At 27.9% G+C, this 20198-nt stretch overlaps 1 protein-coding gene across 1 annotated transcript; it reads left to right on the forward strand.

Moving 5' to 3' along the window:
- Positions 1-12207: 12207 nt before the first annotated feature.
- On the forward strand, positions 12208-13814 carry LOC111307406 (transcription factor MYB15-like). The gene is made up of 3 exons (XM_022905416.2): positions 12208-12465; positions 12598-12727; positions 13064-13814. The coding sequence occupies exons 1-3, from the start codon at positions 12333-12335 to the stop codon at positions 13677-13679; spliced, it is 879 nt and encodes a 292-aa protein (XP_022761151.1). The 5' UTR covers positions 12208-12332; the 3' UTR covers positions 13680-13814.
- Positions 13815-20198: the final 6384 nt, after the last annotated feature.

The raw sequence follows: 20198 nt of genomic DNA on the forward strand, positions 1-20198 counted from the left end.
TTTTGTACCCATTATCAGGCAGTGATTGAAGATACTGGAGTTTTAGGAGGCTCGGCTGGTTGAGGTTGGTTTAAGCTGATGGCACAAAGTAATCTGTACAGGTTAAGGTGAAAGACTAGTTCATTTTCTCTATCGAATCTGTTTCCTCTTTCCCTGAATGATTCCATTCTCATTCATATTTTCTTGTTTGGTAAAACTAAACCAAGTTCTTCAAGCTATGAAGTGTGGTAACATTATAACTCTTCTCTGTATCAAACAAGAAATTGACCTAGCAACTCAAATCCAGGCTTCAGTACAAAAGTTGGGTTTGGGCGTCGGTCAGTTTTGCGGGCAGCCCAATATCTATTTTATGGGTTAAATGACTGGATTGGGAGGGCCATTATCTTCATGTGTCTCTTTTTTTTTTATATATGGTATATCAAGTTTTGTTTTGATCAAACCTTCTCTCCAAACAATAGTAATGCATTTTTTTTTTTACATTGATTTGATGCATTTAAAATTTTAGTTTCGACGTGTTTTTTGCAAAAATTGAACCACGGTTGATTAAAAAAAAAAATCTTCATTGGTCTTATTTGTTGAATAAATCTTTATTTTATTTCATGTAAAATTCTTTGCACCAAGCACAAACCTTGGCAGAATATCTTAAACCTGGTCTTCGCCGAGCTTGACACAAATCAAGTACCTTAAGAAAGAGGAAATGAAGAGGTCCATGAAAGGCTGCAATACAATTTCCAGCCATGATATGAATCAAAGCAAAGAAAGAAGAGAATTTGAAGTAAAACACTGAACTTATTTTGACCGTTTCCCCTGTTACTTCTTCAAGTATTTAGTTCACTTCAGATTCGAACTATACCACAAAAATATTGTAAAGCAAAAACTTGATCGCTTCACATTCAAGCTATTGAACGAAGCATTGGATAATGTCAACAAAGAATCAAATTTAAGCACGTTTCATTTCTCTCCCAACTCAATGTGACGAAAGATAGAAGTGAGTTTGAAAATTAGATTGCGAAAACGTTCCGGTAAATCAACTTCCGGAATAATACTAAATATTAAGACACCGTAAATTTCAACCTGTTTTTGTCACGTTATTATCAAGAAACGAAGGGAATAATTAAAGAAATAAACATTTGAGTTATCACCATCGGAGCAACAATGTTTAAGTGCGGTCAGTTTACGGCACCAATTGCTTTTGCCAACATCAGATTAGAGACAATAACTTGTTAGCCGGTGGCTCAAATTTTTTTCTATTGAAAATTTCTTGGGGAAGAATTAAAGTAAAATCATAGTTAGACATTTACACACTTTTTTGAATAAAAAGACAGAATAGGCTCATCATTTTGACCTCGCAAATTTGAAGTTTTCAATTATATCAACATTTCACTTAAATTATTTCGAGTTATGTTCTAGACAAAATCTTTTTAAGCTCAAATCCAATCTAATTTGAAATATTAAATTAATTAATAATAAAATATTTTAATTTAATTTGAAATATTAATATTTTAATAATGTTTGAATATATATTTTTTAAATTTTCCATCTTTTTCACCAGCTGAAACCTGATCTAACCCATAACCAGTTCTAGTTTTAATCTTTCATGGTCAAATCATCTTAAGCTAAGAAGGTGATTTTTTTTTTTTTTTTTAATTTCTTGATGCATGATAGACGGGGCTGGCCTGAATTATGAGCACAGCAAAGCAACAGCAGATGCATCAGCAGATGCATCAGCATCAGCTAGCATGATTTTGCAAATGGAAACGTCTTAACAAAGATTTTGCAATAAAATCTGCACAAAGGGTTTCCCTCCCTCAAAACATATCTCACTTATGAGTTTTAAATTTGAGATTAACATCAAATTTGCCGAGATGTATTATGAGTTGATATTGAATTTATTTATTGTTTAATTTCATTGAATTTTGTCTTTATATTTTTAATTTTGTTGATTTTAAATATATACTTATCAAAATTGATGAAAATTGGCTACCTGCGTAAAATATTTTACGCAATATTTCAATTATGTTTTTTTTTTTTTGTTTGAGAATCGAGAAAATTAAAAGTATAGTGATAAAATTTATCATTTATATTAAATATTTTTTAAAAGTGAACAAATAAAATCAAAGTGCATTGCCAAAATTCAATATATTTTTTGGATAAATGCGGATAAAAATTCAATACTAAATTCTGTATATTAGTAGCAAATTTCATCTTAATCCCACTAAATTTTTGAGAGAAAAAAAAAAGGCATGAAATTTTCATAATAAAAGAAGAAAGTTGACATGAAATATCCATAAACTATCTCCTTAAACTTTTAATTTAACTAAGTCTAAGGGTTGGATTTCATGCAATCAAGTTTATCGCACCACTAATTGAATTCAAATACTAAATTTAGTGAATTGCATTTAATAAAAAATTCTCTATAAAAAATTTTTTTAATCGTAATTACAATAAATTTTTTTTTCAATCATAACTAAAATAATTTTTATTACTATGATTTCAATCTCAATAAAACTAATCTTACCGTACATTTAAAATGGACCTTAAGTACATTATTGCCAAGTGCTAACTCATTTCTACTTTTCAAGCTAGTCTTCTCTCCCTTGCTCAATTTGATGGAAAGTTGATTTTTTTTTTTTTTTTTGTAATGTAAAACAAAGTAGCTAAACCACTTTTATACTTTGAGACATATCATCAAATTACAAATGCATTAATCTTCTGGCAGCCATGAATGTATAGTTAGTATAAGTTGAAAAGGCAGCCATAATAGTCATTAAAAATATAAAGCAAAACTACCTTTTTCATCCTCTATATATTGGGTTACGTGTTTTTAGCCAACTCTATTAGGTAAACTTAAAAAAGCCCAAAATATTTAAATGATTCAAAGAAATAAAAGTAGCAATTATCAAAGATTTAAAAGCCATCATCCTTAATGATGAATCTGTCATGATTGATATATTTTAAAATGAACTTAGTGGAAAAATAATGTTATAAGGGAAGACTAAAGCAAGGTTATGCACTTGTTGTTTGACTAATTGAACATGGATCAGTTAAAGAAGACAAGAAGTTGATTAAAACAAAGCTTACCATATGATTTACGACTATAGGTGTCTATAGACCGAGTCAAATTAAGTTTAAACATGTTATAAATTATATACATGTTTATTTAAATTCAATCAGACCTAATAATTCAAACTTTGTATTATGTCCAAATTCATCTAGATTTATAAATGGGACCGCAAAAATCCATCCAAATTATTTTTCTTTTAAAAAAAAATTTAAAAAAAAATATGTGATTTTTTTATTTGATTTTTAGTAATTTTATCTTTTTTATTTAGCTTTAAAATATGAATAACTTAATATTATTTCTAATATTTACATTATAATATTATATAATAACTGGCAAATTTTGCAACTTCTAATATCAATAAAAATAAATGTTGCATTTGTTAAAATTCAATTAACGCTTTAGGTTGGCAAATTTAATTTATTTTGAATTTTATATTGTATGTATATACTTTTAAGATACATGCATGAATCTGAATTATTAGATTAGCTTTCTTATAATTCATCGATTTTTTTTTTATCATTAAAAATAATTCTTCGATTTTGTTCGATTCTCCAATGATTGATAATGGTGCCAATAAAATTACTCAATCATGACAAAACAATGTTCAGATGCATCCAATAATTTTAAAATAGAATCATGAAATTAACATATGCATGAATTTGTGTTGACCTCCTTAAAATAATCTTCCATGATTAACAACATTTATGCATTTAACAAGGAAATAAACAAAAGAGAAGGATTGTCAGCTTGGAAATGGGGTTTTGATAGGTGAAATCCAATAATATATATTTCTATATCTACATGTGTTTTTATTTAGTAGATATAATTAGTCATATATATATATTATCTAATGTACTTTTTATATTATTTTAATTAATTAAAAATTTTCTTTTAACTCTTATAATTTATCAATAATTGTATGATTTTTTTAATAATGTGTATCAAAATTTAATTCTTAAAAGTTTCAAATAAAAACAAAAAAACTAGCCGTCATAAATTGACTATGACCCAAAAAACAATTTTTTTTTGTGCACTCCAATGTTAGGAAAAACAAATTCAAAGCATTGTCTAATGTTTCAAATGGTTCCAAATCTTAAAGCCCATCATTTCATCTTAAGAAAATCGGAATGCAATGAATTTAAAAAAAAAAAAAAGCACATCATGGGATCTTTATAAATAATTATCTTTGTTCTATATACATCATAGGATATATGAAATATTAAAAAAATTATTGTAATGTAAATAAAAAATAACTATAAATATTATATATTGTTATGGATCTATGGTCTTATTTAACTTATTAAAAAATATATTTTTATAACCCTTTATTTAAATTTGTACATCAAAAAATAATTTAAAGTGAAAGTTGATTATATATTTATTATACATGACGAAATTATAATAATACACATTTTCTATGTATGTATTTAGTTTTACTAACAACGACACATCAAATGATTGATTTAGAACAAAAATATTGAAAACATATATTACAAATTTAATAATAAAAACACAACATCTAAATATATCTACGCTTTACATAACATATAATTATAATAATAAAAAATAAATAAATGAAGTCCAAAAGTTTAAAATTATTTTACAACATACTTACATAGCTTAAATGCAAGATAAAGAATATATACATGTTCTATATAAAAAATACTTAGGTTAATTTTAAATAAGATTTTTATTTTTATTTTTATTTTCTTTGGAATAGGTCCAATAAGTTTATCTTATTTAAATGAGAATAAAGGTTATAAATTATTTAACATAAAAAAATTTAGATAAATCTAATTTTTTAAGATTTAAAACATTTTTTTAATTTAAATAATAAAATTATTTGGTAAATAAATACAATTAAAAAATTATTTTACGTGTTAATAATATAAATTATCCATATAAGATTGTACATAAACAAACCTTATTAAGTAATCATGTATCATATAATAATGTTATATATGATTTCAAACTATTTTTCTCATCAAAACTCAAAAACCCTCCATTAATGGCTTTAATGTGAACACATACGTCTTTAATTTTTTTTCATGGTCAAATACATTAGCTAAAAAGAAATTACCCCAAATAATAATTAATTTCATAAGTTTCATTTTGTCGAAAATTTAACTTCAACTATTATTTTTTAATAATTTTTAAAATTTAATATAAATAAATTAAAATTGAATCAATTTTTTTAAAAAATATATTAGATAAAACCTTAAAAAAAAAAAATTGACCTCAACTTGTCAACTTGTTCTTTTCGTCTGAACACATGTCATTCTTTTTCAAAAATATAATACTGCATCAATAAAAAAATTGACCAATTGGGCTGCCACTAACCGCTATAGTTTTACGTTGGTAACAAAGGTTGAATTAAGCTTAAAGATGGTAACATATTCAGATATGGTTGAATTTAAGGATAAAGAATGGGTGATTCTTTGACTGGTGCGATAACTTGATTCGTTTGGCAGCAGAAAAAAAATATAGAAATGACGTTTCAATGTGAATTAGTCTATCTTTTCCAGAAATTATAAAAAAAAAAAAAAAAAAAAACAAATTTGTTTATTTTGAGATAGATTACCTCATATCCTTATATTGTTTCAAAGCTTAACATTGTTTTGTCAATGAATTTATTACTTAACAATTACAGAAACAACGTTTTTGGGTTTGAATGGGTGGAAGTCTTGTAGAATATTAAGAGCTAATTTTTTTTAATGCATAATAAACTCATATTTTTTTTGTTGGCAATAAAAAAATTATAGTGCATTTCATACTGGATAAAAAACTTTAATTATTGATGAAAAAATTAATTTTTATATTAATTTTATTCATATTTTAAATAATTATGTGTAAATAAAAAAATTATTATATGATAAATTATTATAATTATTTGAAAATAAATAAATTATTATTCATAAAAATTATGATTATATAAAAAATCATAATTATTTTAATAAAAATTTATGTTTGTTCATTTATTATTAATAAATCTTTTAATATAATCATTTTTATTACTTTTATTTGAAAAATTTTAAGATTTTGTAATATTCTAGAGGTATTATTGTTTTTTTTTTTAAAAATTCACCGTTCAAAATTAAAATTTATTTTTATTATTTCTATTATCTTATTTATTTTTTTAACATATATATATATATATATATATATTAGGCAAGCTAATACAATAAACAAAAATTAAAAAGAAAACTTAAACAAAATTGTTTTTATTATTTAAGTTAATCAAGATGAATTTCCATCTTGATTTTATACTTGTTGATTTTACATCAAATTGCAATTTCGTGATTAATTTTTTTACTACAAATTTAAGTTAAAAACCCCTAACTTTTGAGTTTTGAACTTATAATAGGGTACACAAAATTAATGTAATGGCAAATAATTTAAATTGTTAAAAGAAAATATCCGTAAAGAGTAAACTAGAATAAACTCAATTGAAATTGTAAAGCAAAATTGAAAATTAATTGATTTAGATTTAAGAGTATTCTTCAAGAGCTTTGTTTCTTACTTTATTGTTGGAGAAGCAAAATTTTTTTAATTAGTTATTTATCTTTGTAAAAAATAGGTTAATTTAAACTCCTCAAAAGGAAATTTTAATTTTACATATTTTTTAATCAAAATAAAAAATAATATATTAAATATTATCATTGGTCATGAGGATTATGCAACTTTAATCTTTAACATAAAATAAAATATCAAAAATAATATTTATTTTTTTGGGAGGTGAAATTATAAATTTTAACTTAATGAAAATCAAATTTCATTTAAATATTAAAAAAAAAGAAATGTCATATATGTGTAAAAGAAATATTTAAAAACTTTGGGGGCGTGTAATTTCAAAACTGCATAATATTATATTGATAAAAATCACCCAAAAAATAATAAAAAAGTTGATAGTCTTGTGGGAAACGACTAGTGCAGGCTTCCACTGCCAGTCTGCCACTGACAATTCATGGCAGAATGCCGCCTTTTGTTGACTTAGGGCTCTTTCCCGTCCTTTGAAAAGCACAATAACAGTCAACAAATGTGAACTTTTCAATTCTCTTTATCTCTTCATCCTAATTTCTTCCGAATAATAATATAAATAAAATAATAAAAAACTAATATAAACAAAAAAAAAAAAGTAGAAAATTATCAAACGTCTCATTTTATTTTACTTATTTATAGTCCATGCAACTAACAATTAGGCTTTTATTCACAAACAAAAAAATAATAATAATTTAGGCTTTTATGTAGACTTATCCAAAGACTGAGTGAGTTCAATTTTCGGGTAGGGTTTTGAATAAGAGATTTGAAGTTTAAATTTTATTTGACTGAAAATATTTAAAAAATAATAAAAATATTTTATTTATTTTAAAATATATATTTAAAATATTTAAATATTAGTATTTTTATTTTAATATATATTGAAAAATCGGATCCACTGGCTTGATAAATCAAACTGAATCTTGAGCAATAAATTTTCAAGACTAAATGGATTTAATCTGACTGAAGAACAAGTTTACTTTTATGACGCCGTTTGATTGAAATCATGTTGTGTTTTATGTTATAAATGGAAATAAAAAATTCACGAATGATTTATGTAATTCTTGAATATATTTATAATTTGTATTTATAATTTTCAAAAATAATAATACAAAGGAATTTGAGTTACAGAAATGACTCTTAAGTACCAAAGTTATATTACTTGTACTCGTAGCCAATTCTAAAGAAATCAACAAATATGGGGATTATTCAAAATTTTTATTGACAATCTTATTTATGATCTATATCATTGTTAGTATATGATTTATATATGAGTAAATAAGTTTATATCATTAAAAAATTTAAATGAAATATTTTATACATGTATGAAAGATTCAAGAACCTAATAACTTAAATTTTTAGGCTCAAATAATGTTCAACATATATATGAGTTATCTAGTGTGCTCTCCATGAACTCCAAGTGTAATTTATCTCCTCAACAAGTAGTATCAAAGTCAAGATTATAGTGGATTTGAGTATCAGTGGTGTTGCTGAAGGGAGATTGTTAGCAGATCGAAAGTTGGTCGCGTCTATCAACTCCATGTGCTCGAATGTCGATTTTAAAAAGTTCAATTTAGATACAATGAATTTATGATAATATGCAAAAGTGAAGTCCCAATGGTATTGCTAGAGGAAAGATTGTTAGCAGATAGAAGGTTGGTCACGTCTATCAACTCTATGTACTCAAACGTCGGTATTAAAAAGTTCGATTTGGATGTAGCGAGTTTATGATAATATGTAGAAATAAAATACTCAAGTGGACGATATGTTGAGTCAACATGGAGTGTAAGCTTGAGAAAGCACTAAGACAATAAAGACAACCAAGTTGAGTGCTGTGCCCTGACTCAAAAACGTATTAGAAATGTGAGGTTACATGACCCAAAATGAGGTATTGATAGAACTTATTTGTATGAAAAAATCAAAGTAAAACTTGATTAGAACTCACAAGTGAACAGAAGAAATTGTTAGAATATTGTTCACATGTGAGTAAAAAATTTTATATTATTAGAAAATCTGAATGAAATATCCTCTTATATATGTTTAAAGGATCTAAGAATCTAATAACTTAAATTTTTAGACTTAAGTGATGTCAACATGTATATGTGAGTTCTTTAGTGTACACCCATGAGTTCCAAATATAATTTATTTCTCCAACAATCTTATCTCATTTTAAATATCAATCATTATACATATAATTATATATTTATATACATTTTTTATAAAGAAAGTCATTTTTTAAGGATAAAAAAATAATTATAGATATTAAAAATTAAATCACAAATTAAATATATTTTTTAAAAAATAATTACATGAATTAATAGAGTTAAGTTTGAATTCACTCTTAGACATTTTTAAGCTTCAAATTATATGTATGAATATATTGAATTTTAAGTGTTTTTCTAATTTTTAAGTAAGGATATATCGCTGCAAATTATAATTAGCTTTATTTTTAAGAATTGAAATGTTAAAATATAATAATGTTAGGTAATTGGGTGACAAAAACTCGGATGTCCTTCAGGATAAAATAAATAAAGGGTGCCATCAATAGGGATGGCAATTAAGCCCGTCCCTGACGGGTTTCGGCCCGATCCGATCTTATAGGGTTGGGTTTTTTTTTTTTGAATTTTCAGTTTTGGGTTGGGGTCGGGTCGGGTAAAATTAAGTAACAATCGGGATCGATCGGGTTCGGATATACCTAAAACCCGACCCGACCCGACATTATTAAAAAATTATTTTTTAATTAATTAATTATATATATAATGATATTTTAAAATATTTATATTTAAAAAATAATATTTTATATTTTTAAAAAATAATATTTTATTAATTTTGAGTCAAATCAGATCGAATGCGATTTATATAATGTCGAATCGGATCAGATTCAGATTTAATAGAGCATAAAATCGAATCGAGTTTGAAGCGAGCTAAACCCGACTCGATGTCATCCCTAACCATCAATCATGCACTGCTAAATAATAAATAAATAAATAAAGGGAATGAAGGTTGAATTCCATGCCATGCTGATCACTGTCAAGAAAAAGACGTGGGACGAAACAAATTCATATATTTTTTTATAATTATAAATTCATACTCATAGATTATATAAACTAGAATATAATTATTATTTATAAAAAATTTTATCAAACATGTTTTATGCTTTAAATTTTTAAATCATACAAAAATTTTATGTTTTTTTTTTCAAATTATCAAAATAAAACAAAATTTGAAAAAACAAACAAAATAAAACAAAAAATTAAAAACGATACCAAAGGTCCCTTGACCATAGGTCAAAGTTATAGCTAGTATCCATCGAAGAATATTAATTAAGGACAATCTGTTATGTCTGTTGCGTGTTCTTGAAATTTCTTTGGCCAATTATTTTGGGCAGACCTTGCTGCCCTGACTTGACCAATCTCTCTCTCCGGTCCTTTGCAAGGGTTTGGCCACCTCTTAGTCCTACACCGCCGTAGTTTAAGGATTGGCTTGAGCTTTGAATTAGGATTAGCTTGAGGGTGAAATTGCAAACATGTCAATTTCAATAAATTAATTCATTGTGATAACATATATTCTCTGTCATATCCCATAATAATATTAACTTTTGTTTATTGTACTTCAATGTCATTGGATTTCATAACTGACTTTAGAATTTTGTTAATTTTCGGATATAAAATATCGAAAAAGATACAAAATTTTCATTTACATTAATCGAATATTGAATGGAATATTTAAAATTAACCAGATTGAAAATATAATACAAAATTTATCATTTACATTAACAATCACTAGAGTTGTCTAAGGGCATAAATTTTTATCTATTATCTTTCAAAAATATTTAAATTCATCAATGTTGTCAGAATTTAAAAAAAAATCAACAAATTATGTTACATCTAGGGCTGTAAACGAGCCGAGCCGAGTAGCTCGAGCTCGAGCTCGAGCTCGACTCACAACTCGGAGCTCGATACTCGGTTCGAGCTCGAACGAGTTTTATTTTTCAAGCTCGAACTCGATTTGTGATCGAATTCGAGCTACTCGAGCTCGCTCGATTAAGTTAGATTAATATATAAAAATAAGCTCGATTCGTATACTCGACAAGAGTTCGATTATTCATGCTCGAACTCGAACTCGGATTCAAAATATTTTATTAATTAAAAAAAATAAAAATATATTTAAATATATAAGCTCGATTAGGCTGACGAGCTATTCGAGTCAGATATGAGAATACTCGAATTCGGCTCGATCGATAAGTCGAGTTACTCGAGCTCGAGCTCGACTCGACAATAATCGAATCGAATTCGAATTTTTTTCGAATCGAACCCGAATAACTTACGAATACTAATGTATCATTTACACCTCTAATTACATCAACATTCATACGATATAAATTTCTACCCAAAAATCAAACGTACTCACTCTTTTTCTTTCACGTGCACATAGGCACAAAAACAGATGAGTTTTGATCATTTTATAAAAATTATGAATTCAAAAATTGAATTTTAAAGAGCGTTGATAAAAAAATTAAATATTTCACAAATATCATGATTGTACTTTGAAAATTACACAATATTTTATGTACTAAGAAATTTATTTCTTTTTAAGAAGGCTTAAATTAACGAATTTGTTTTTTTTTCCTAAAAGCCAGTCATTTTAGTTGTTGAAATCATCACATTATTCAAAACGGTACATTAATGCTTGTTACAATTTCAACATCCTCATTTAAGTATTCAAATATGTTATTTTATTTGAATATAAATACCTTTCCATGTGAAACTTTTTCTCTCCCCAACACAAACTCTTTTAGTAAATGTTTAGTTTCATATATATATATATATATTAATTTAAAATTTTTGATATTCGATAATCATTTTAAATTTCGATTAATTCAAAATCGAATCGAGTCGAACATCACAAAGAATGTAAGTTTTTTTAAATTTATTTTTTTTATTCATAAGATTTAAAATTAAAATTTTACTTAAAAATAATAAAATTTTTTATTATTCAGATCAACAATATTGATATATATATATATATATATATCCCCGTTTCAGACCGGTCAGACCCATGTGTGCCTAAAAACGGCTTGTCGTTTTTGGGTGGGCAATTTGTTTTAGTTTGACTAATTTGACCCCATAAAATGAAATTTAATTAAAAAAGGGCAGTCACGTGCAACTCATAGTACATTTTTTTTTTTGTTAAGGATATGAGAAAAAGAAAAAAAAAAAACCGATAATAAAATGTCCGTGTCGAAACACTGCTTTAACTTTGGCTGCTTCAAATTTTGCTGTAAAAACGTCATTAGCATTGCTCATGTCTGGTTAATTTTTTTAATTATTTAATTAAAAATTAATCATATATTTAATAGGATTAATGCTTGATCAATTCTCCATTACACGACAAGCTGAGAAATCAATGTAGTAATTGTTCAAAGTATTGGTAATAAAAAATTTCAGTTTTGGAGCGTGGCTGTGTGAGAGAGAAAGAGAGATAGAAAATCCTGTTTCCTGGAAGCTGCCCACAAGGCATTAGCTTTTGAATATAGGTGCTTATTGGTTACCCTGTCTTGACTTTTCAAGCAATTTTGGGACTATAAATAGCCCAAGAGGATGAGGAGGCGGAAGGAATCTTAAGCTGTGGGCTGCATTGGAAAGAGAAGGATAGAGTTGGGAGTCTGAGAATTGATTTAATAATTCAGAGTACAGCTTGAAAGTCCTGTGCTTATTGAATTGACAGAAAAATGGTGAGAGCTCCTTGCTGTGATAAGATGGGAATGAAAAAGGGTCCATGGACACCTGAAGAAGATCAGATTTTAATCTCCTACATTCAAAAAAATGGCCATGCAAATTGGCGTGCGTTACCAAAGCAAGCTGGTAATTTCCACAAATCTGATCTCTGGGTTTCTTTTCCATTACATGTTTATGTAGGATGATAAAGATCAAGGTGACTCTGCATTTTCATGGTTGATCTGATTTTTTTTCTTCTTTAACTTGTTTACTGTATAGGTCTGTTAAGATGCGGGAAGAGTTGCAGATTACGATGGGTAAACTACTTAAAGCCTGATATTAAGAGGGGAAACTTCACTTCGGAAGAAGAGGAAACTATCTTTAAGCTCCATGAAATGTTAGGGAATAGGTATGTAAATCAAAAACCATTACTATTTTCATACAATCCTACTCAACATTTACAATTATGTTAGAAATTATATGCTCAAATGGGAGTTTAACATAATCTGTTCATGTAGTTATTATTAGGAGATATCATTCAATAAATCCAAAATTCAAATTCTCGTATTTACAATAATCCATTCCTCTGTCGGCCTCATTTGTAAAAAAAAAAAAAAAGGAAAGCTGTAAAAACACTTTTTTAGCCTATTCCTTCTTAATATGTGGGATGGGACATGGGAGATTTAATTTAGAAAGAAGTCTACATGAAAATTGCATATATAAATATTTTCTTATGAACTTTCAGGTGGTCAGCAATTGCAGCAAAATTACCCGGAAGGACAGACAATGAGATAAAAAATGTGTGGCATACTCACTTGAAGAAGAGACTTAAACAATACCAGACAAAACCAGTCACCAAACACAATCCTAAGTCCAAATCCAAAATCAAATGTGAGTCGTCCGACAATATTAGCACAAGCCAATTAGAATCTGGACACTCAAGTTCCAGTACTACAGGCAACATTCCATCAAGAACTGAAATTCCAGAGCAGACCCCGATGTCACCTCAGCCATCATCAAGTGAAGTTTCCTCCATTACTGATGTCAACATAGCTACAACTGATCGGGAAGTGAACAACATGGATATCAAGGCTGAAAACATGGAGTACTCCTGGGAATGTTTTCCTGAAATTGATGAAAGTTTCTGGTCAGATGCACCGTCCTCGGATAATTCTAGTGCATTACCATTAAATTTTGAAGGAGTCCCTGATGAGTTCCAATCTCAAGTTCCTTCAAGTTCAATTGATCATGCCATGGAACCTGACCATGGATATGTTCAAAATCTTGATGATGCGATGGAGTTCTGGTACGACCTGTTCATTAGAGCTGGAGGTGAACAAGATTTAATTACAGAATTCTAGTAATTCTTTAATTGGAGTGGCGTTTACTGTTTCCCGTGTTTGACTAAAACCAGACAGTACTTATCCAAGGTAGGGACAAAAAACCTTTCCACGGTTCAAAAGTAAGAATCGCCTCATTGACCAAGAAACTAAAAACCAAGTCTTCATAGGAAGCGTACTAATCATTCAGAAGGAAAATTATTCCCTTGGAGACTCGGTGTGGTAAGGGGCCAAACAGGAGAATAAAGAGGAAAGAGAAAAGATTGACATAGAAACAGTTCTGTATAGGAATTTGGCTTGGAGTACAAGTAGATGCTTACTTCAAAAATCAACAAGTTCAGCTCATTGGGCCAATATAAATTATAGACTGATGATGATAAAATTTTCTAATTTAATTATAATACATGATATGTTTATGTATTTACAAATCTTAAATTATGTGCTTATAATAAAGTTGATCATCATTCATCGATTATACAATTGCATGTTTGAAATTATTCATATTGATCAATGATTTTGGTTTAACTATTTTTCTTGCAAATATTTTTCTCACAAATCAAATTTTAATTGAATAAGCTAGCTTCTTGGTTCTCACTAAGTCAACTTCCAGCAATTAATATATTGAATTATTATGTAACCCTGGAATAGACTGCTAATCACTTTCATGATATATACTTGGTGGTATCATGAAGGATACTATAAAACCTGTCACCATTGTAATGTGATTAGCAGAGGAGAAAAGTTCAAATATGTTTTGATTTTTTTCATTTGTCATATGTAATCTATAAAAGTTGAAAGTTAAACAAAGTTTTGATTTTCAGCTTATCTAATGTGAATCACCCAATTATATATAATTATTGAGATTTACATGTAAATATTCATCCACGTCATTATGTCAATGAATATATGTACATTGAATATCCGCGTATACTTCATAACTTGAACCTACGGTTTAATCAATTGATTTGTGTAACTACTTTTAAGAAGTGACATTCAATAGATTAAGGTTCAAATCTTAACACTTTTAACTCCTAACTTCTATTCCCAAATTGAGATCTCTTTTATATACAAAAAAAAACCCTCGGCAACTTAAAGATTTTTTTTGTTTATAGGTAGCTGTAATTTAAAAATAAAAAAAATGGTTGCAATGTTGAAATTTAAACTCCAGACATAACATTTCTTAAAGATAAATGCATGAATCAATTGAATTAAACTTTAGATTCCAGTAACTTAAAATTTTGAGATCTTTTACAAGTGCTTCTTGAAATGTTCAAAAATTTCTTCTCATCCCAGTATTTAACTAAATGGTTTGGTACATATCCTCTTCTCAAAGAACATGATTCGAACCCCCTCTGCCCCAAATCGAGGTCTCTTCCAAATATTGATATGTTGATAGCAGGAAGCCTTAGTTCCCGTTATGGTATCAGTTTCCATATCCATAACTACCAACTAATTCCGGGGATGTATGTGGTTGAATTTAAGAAACAAAGAAAGGAACAAACAGAAACAATAGAAATGTGTTCGGACAAGGCCTTTAAAAAGAAAAGTGATAGGGATAAAACACTGGAACAGTTTTGCTTTTTTTTTGGAGATTAAGAGAAGTTTCTGAGAATAATCCATCCTCTATCGAGTCTATGTTAAAGGTAGTGCAGTCATTTTCGTCGAAATTGCCTCTTGCCTCTTTTTCTTTTCATCAATCCATAAAATCACGTTTCTACAAGAAATTTGAGACATCATCGTTTGATTTTTTTTATATTTAAAATTATCATAATTTAAATATTGATCACTTAAACTAAAAATTCAAAATTTTACCAATAGGTTTGACGATTACTTTGGCCCTAGGACATCCAAGATATTGTGCAAAATACTGTACCTTTTTTTACTTTTCTAATGACAAGAAAGACTTTATACTTTATCACTTTAGTTAGTCTTTGTGATGAAGAAACAAACCCATTTATAGATATTTTTAATTCAAATTTCAAATCCTTTTTTAGCTGTGCTATCATCACACATTTAATTAACATTGTATGAACACTAGTAAAGTAAAAAAAATAGAAAATTCTAGTCAATATAAATGGTGTTCATTTCAAGTACTCAAAACTTGACATAAGATTTGCTCATCTGCCTCTCTCTGCCAAAGTCATTGGAGAAATTTCTAATTCTTTGCTAATACTTTGTCTTTTACTTCAAATTTTCTAGAGCTTAAGGTGATATTTGCCTCGATTCCCATCTTTTTTATCCATCATCTGTCATCTTCGTGGAATAAATATTGTTTTGTATTTATGATACAAAGTTTTTAACTTTTTTGTGTCTAGTAGTCTTGCTATGATCAATGTCGCAATTTCATACGATTTAGAGGTCACTAATGACGTGAGGAAAAAGTTTTAGTGATTTGATAACCTTGACTTCTCTGGTAAAACCCATAGATGAGAAAAATGTGTATTGGCATTTGTTAATGATATTTTAGTAATATTCTCATATTATTTTAGATTGATGATATTATTCTAGTAATATTATAGTAATATTTTAGACTAATTTGATATTGATTTAGAGAATATTAGATATTGATTTAGATATTGATTAAGTGATTATAAAAATTGATTTAGTCATTATTTTTATTTATTTTATTTTTTATTTTATAACAATTTTATCTTTGTATAAATAAGCTTTAAGTTTTATTGTAAAATACAAGTCAATAGAATAAAGTTTTCATCATTTTCTCCTTTTTCATGGTACTAGAGCTATTTCCTGGTTCATTTCAAAGGTGAATCACCTTGGAATAACTAATATTTGTTTATTCTCATCCTTGGTTTTATTCTCTTTTCTTTACTTCATTTTTTGCTTAGGTGCTTCAATTTTTTGGGCTTCTCTTCCCATCTTCAATATTCATATTTTATATCAATACTTATAATTTCTCAAATCTTTATTTTTTTTTTTCAAGAGCTTTTATAGAATTGATACCTGAGAAAACTCAATTGGGTATGAGTTGGACTTATAGTGTTGATACTGTTGTTGTTGTTGCTCTTCAGAAAAGTACTAACTCTACTTTTCACAAGTCTTGTTCACAATGTAGGAGGACTAATTATCCTGTTTAGAAATATAAAGCTAAATATCATTATAACGGTAGTCTAATTCATGATCCTCGCGTTAACAAGATTGTTGCGGTAGTAACCATTGAACCAAACACTTATGAGTCTTCTTCTGAGACAATTACAATCTCCACAACTAATCTTTAAACTTTGTTCAATCAAGTATTATCTTGATCTCCTACTCCTGCCATGTCTGTTGCCACATCAGGTAATGTTTAATTGTTTGATACTAATTGTGAAAATAATATGACTACTGACCCTTTCTTGTTAAAAAACAAGATACATGTACCTAATAGTCCAATCATTAAAACAGCAAATGGATCTATCTTAAAAGCTAGCCACATTGATAATATTGAAACCTTAAAACTATGTATATCTAACACTTACCTTATTCCTAATCTTGTCTTAAATTTGTTTTCTGTTGGCCAACTTTGTAACCTTGGTTTTGATTTGCATTTTTCATAATGATACGGTTGTACTGTGCAGGATCCTCAAACATGTTAGAAAGTTAGGATAAGGCATAAAGTTGAAATACTGTTTGAGCTTGAAACTTTGAAAATTTCATAACATTTGCTTACGATTGCTACATTTCAAACAATCAACTCTTAAGGTTTTTTAGATTTATGGCATTCTAGGCTAGGACATGCATTTATTTCTCGAATAAAGTCACTTGCTTCCACTGATATCTTAAGTAATATTTCTCATGATATTTTTTATTGTTTGTTTTGTCAACTTGAAAAGTAAAGTGCTTTACCTTTTAATAAAAGTGATTCTATCTCATCTACTTCTTTTGATTTAGTACATTATGATATTTAGGGTCAGCTCTAACACCAACCTTAGGAGATTCAAGTTACTTTGTTATATTTATTGATGATTTTTCTTGTTATACTTGGATATATTTATTTAAACAAAGAACAAAACTTTTATCCATTTTTTGTGAATTCAATAATATGATACAAACTTAATTTTTTAGAAAAATAAAAAAATTTCAAGTTTGATAATGCTACCGAATATATATAAATTGAGTTTTGTAACTTGTTAAAAGATGATGGGACTCTTTCTCATAGGTTTTGCCCATATACTTCACAATAAAATGATTGAGCAGAAAGAAAACATTGTTATATTCTTGACACAATTCGTGCCCTTTTCATTTACTCTTCCTTTCATGAATATTTTTGAGGTGAAGCTGCTGTCCCTACTGTTTACACTATTAATCATGTTCCTACACTATGATTAGGCACACAATCTCCCTATGAGTGTCTATATAATAAGGTACTTGATTATCATTCTCTCAAAGTTTTTAAATGTGCTTGCTTTGTTCTGCTTTCTATTCATCAAAGGATTAAACTTGAACCTAGAGTTAGATTATGTTGTTTTTTGGGTTATGGTATAGAACACAAAAGGTATAAGTATTATGATCGAATGTCTAAACGTCTTCGCATCTCAAGACATGTAGTTTTTTGGGAACATAAAAAGTTTACTAGTGTGTCTTTATTACATTCACCATGTTTTTCTCCATGTATTTTTATAGATTCATCTTTTGATTTTCAAATGAAGAGACTATTATAAGTACTTTTAACTCAAACAGTGATAAATTTTCTCACTCTTACTATATCTAATCTTACTAAAGCTCTTATTGATACAATTGTCCCTTCCTCATTCATACCTCTTTCACTTCATTGTTTTATCCGGGTAAAGGAATCCAATACTTAATTTTATGATTTTTACTGTTATTATGCTTTAGCCACGTTACATGAACCTCATAATTTTCATAAAGCTGTCTCTAATCCTATGTGATAGCAAGCAATGACAGAAGAACTTCAGACTCTTAAGAAAACTTATACTTAGGATATTACTGAATGACATTATGATAAGTCAGTGATTAATTATAAGTGGATTTATAAGATTAAGATTAGATCTAATGGGTCAGTGGAATGTTACAAAGCTCGTGTTTTTGCTTGAGGATTTATACAAGAATATGACATTGACTATGAAGAGACTTTTACTCCAGTTGCACGTCTCATATCTGTTCATTCACTATTAGCTATTACTGTAGCTAAAAAGTGGCCAACTTTTCAAATAGATGTTAAAAATGCCTTTTTAAATGGTGATTTCACCGAAAAAATCTATATGAAGTCACTTCCTGGTTCATCTGTACCTTCCAACATGGTCTGTCATCTTCGACATGCTTTATATAGTCTTAAGCAAGCCCTTAGAGCTTGGTTATCAAAATTTATTACCACTATTACACAACTTAATTTTACATCTAGTAATCATGATTCTACCATTTTTACTCCAACTACTTAAAATGGTATTACTCTTTTCTTATTTTATATTGATGACATGATTATCACGAGTAATGATACAAATGGTATTTAAGAGCTGAAAACTTTTATTCATTCTAAGTTTGAGATGAAAAACCTTGGTCTTTTGAGTTATTTTTTGGGCTTTAAAGTCACTAATGATTCTACTGGTTTACATTTATCTCAAACAAAGCATGCTTCTGATCTTATTACTCAAGCAAATTTAACTGATAGCAAGATTGCATCATCATCACTTGAACAAAATTTGAAGCTTTCTCTTTCTAATAGTATACCACTTTCAGACCCTTCTTTGTATCAAACTCTGATGGATAGTCTCGTATATTTGACAGTTACTCATCTAAATGTTGCCTATGTTGTTTATCTGGTTAGTCAATCTCTGTCTGCTCTTTGATTTACTCATTTTGTTGCTGTCCTCTAGATCCTACGATATGTCAAGGGTACTATGTTCTATGGTTTGCATTTTTCCTCTAGTTCCTCTTTGGACTTACATTATTATTATGATAATAATTGGGAAGGAAATCCTATTGATCATCGTTTCACCACAGGCTACTATTTCTTTCTTAGTTCTTCTCTTATTTCTTGATGAAGTAAAAAACAAATTGTGGTATCCCGTTCTAGCACTAAAGCTAAGTATCGAGCTCTTGCAGATGCCACATTAGAACTTTTATAGTTACAATGGCTACTTCAAGATATGAGTGTTTCTCATCACTCTATTACTTTTATATTTTGCGACAATCAAAGTGTAATTTAGATAGCTCACAATGATGTTTTTCATAAGCGTACTAAACATATTGAATTGATTGTTACTTCATTTGTCACCATATGCTTGTTCAAACTCTTCGACTTATTCCTATTACCAATGTTGATTAAAAAACAGATATCTTTACCAAATAACATCCACCTGGTCAATTTCTTGTTGAAGTTTTCAAACTCAAGTTGGCATCTACATTATCATCTTAAGTTTGCGAAAGGAGGTGTCAATGATATTATAGTAATATTCTAATAATATTCTAGATAGATGATATTATTCTAGTAATGTTCCAGTAATGTTCTAGATTAATTTGATATTGATTTAGAAAATATTATATAGTGATTTAGATATTGATTAGGTGATTATAGGAATTGAT

The sequence above is a fragment of the Durio zibethinus genome, chromosome 22 (assembly GCF_047325235.1).
Source record: "Durio zibethinus cultivar Kanyao isolate XHJ-2024 chromosome 22, ASM4732523v1, whole genome shotgun sequence".
Taxonomy (NCBI): Eukaryota; Viridiplantae; Streptophyta; class Magnoliopsida; order Malvales; family Malvaceae; genus Durio; species Durio zibethinus.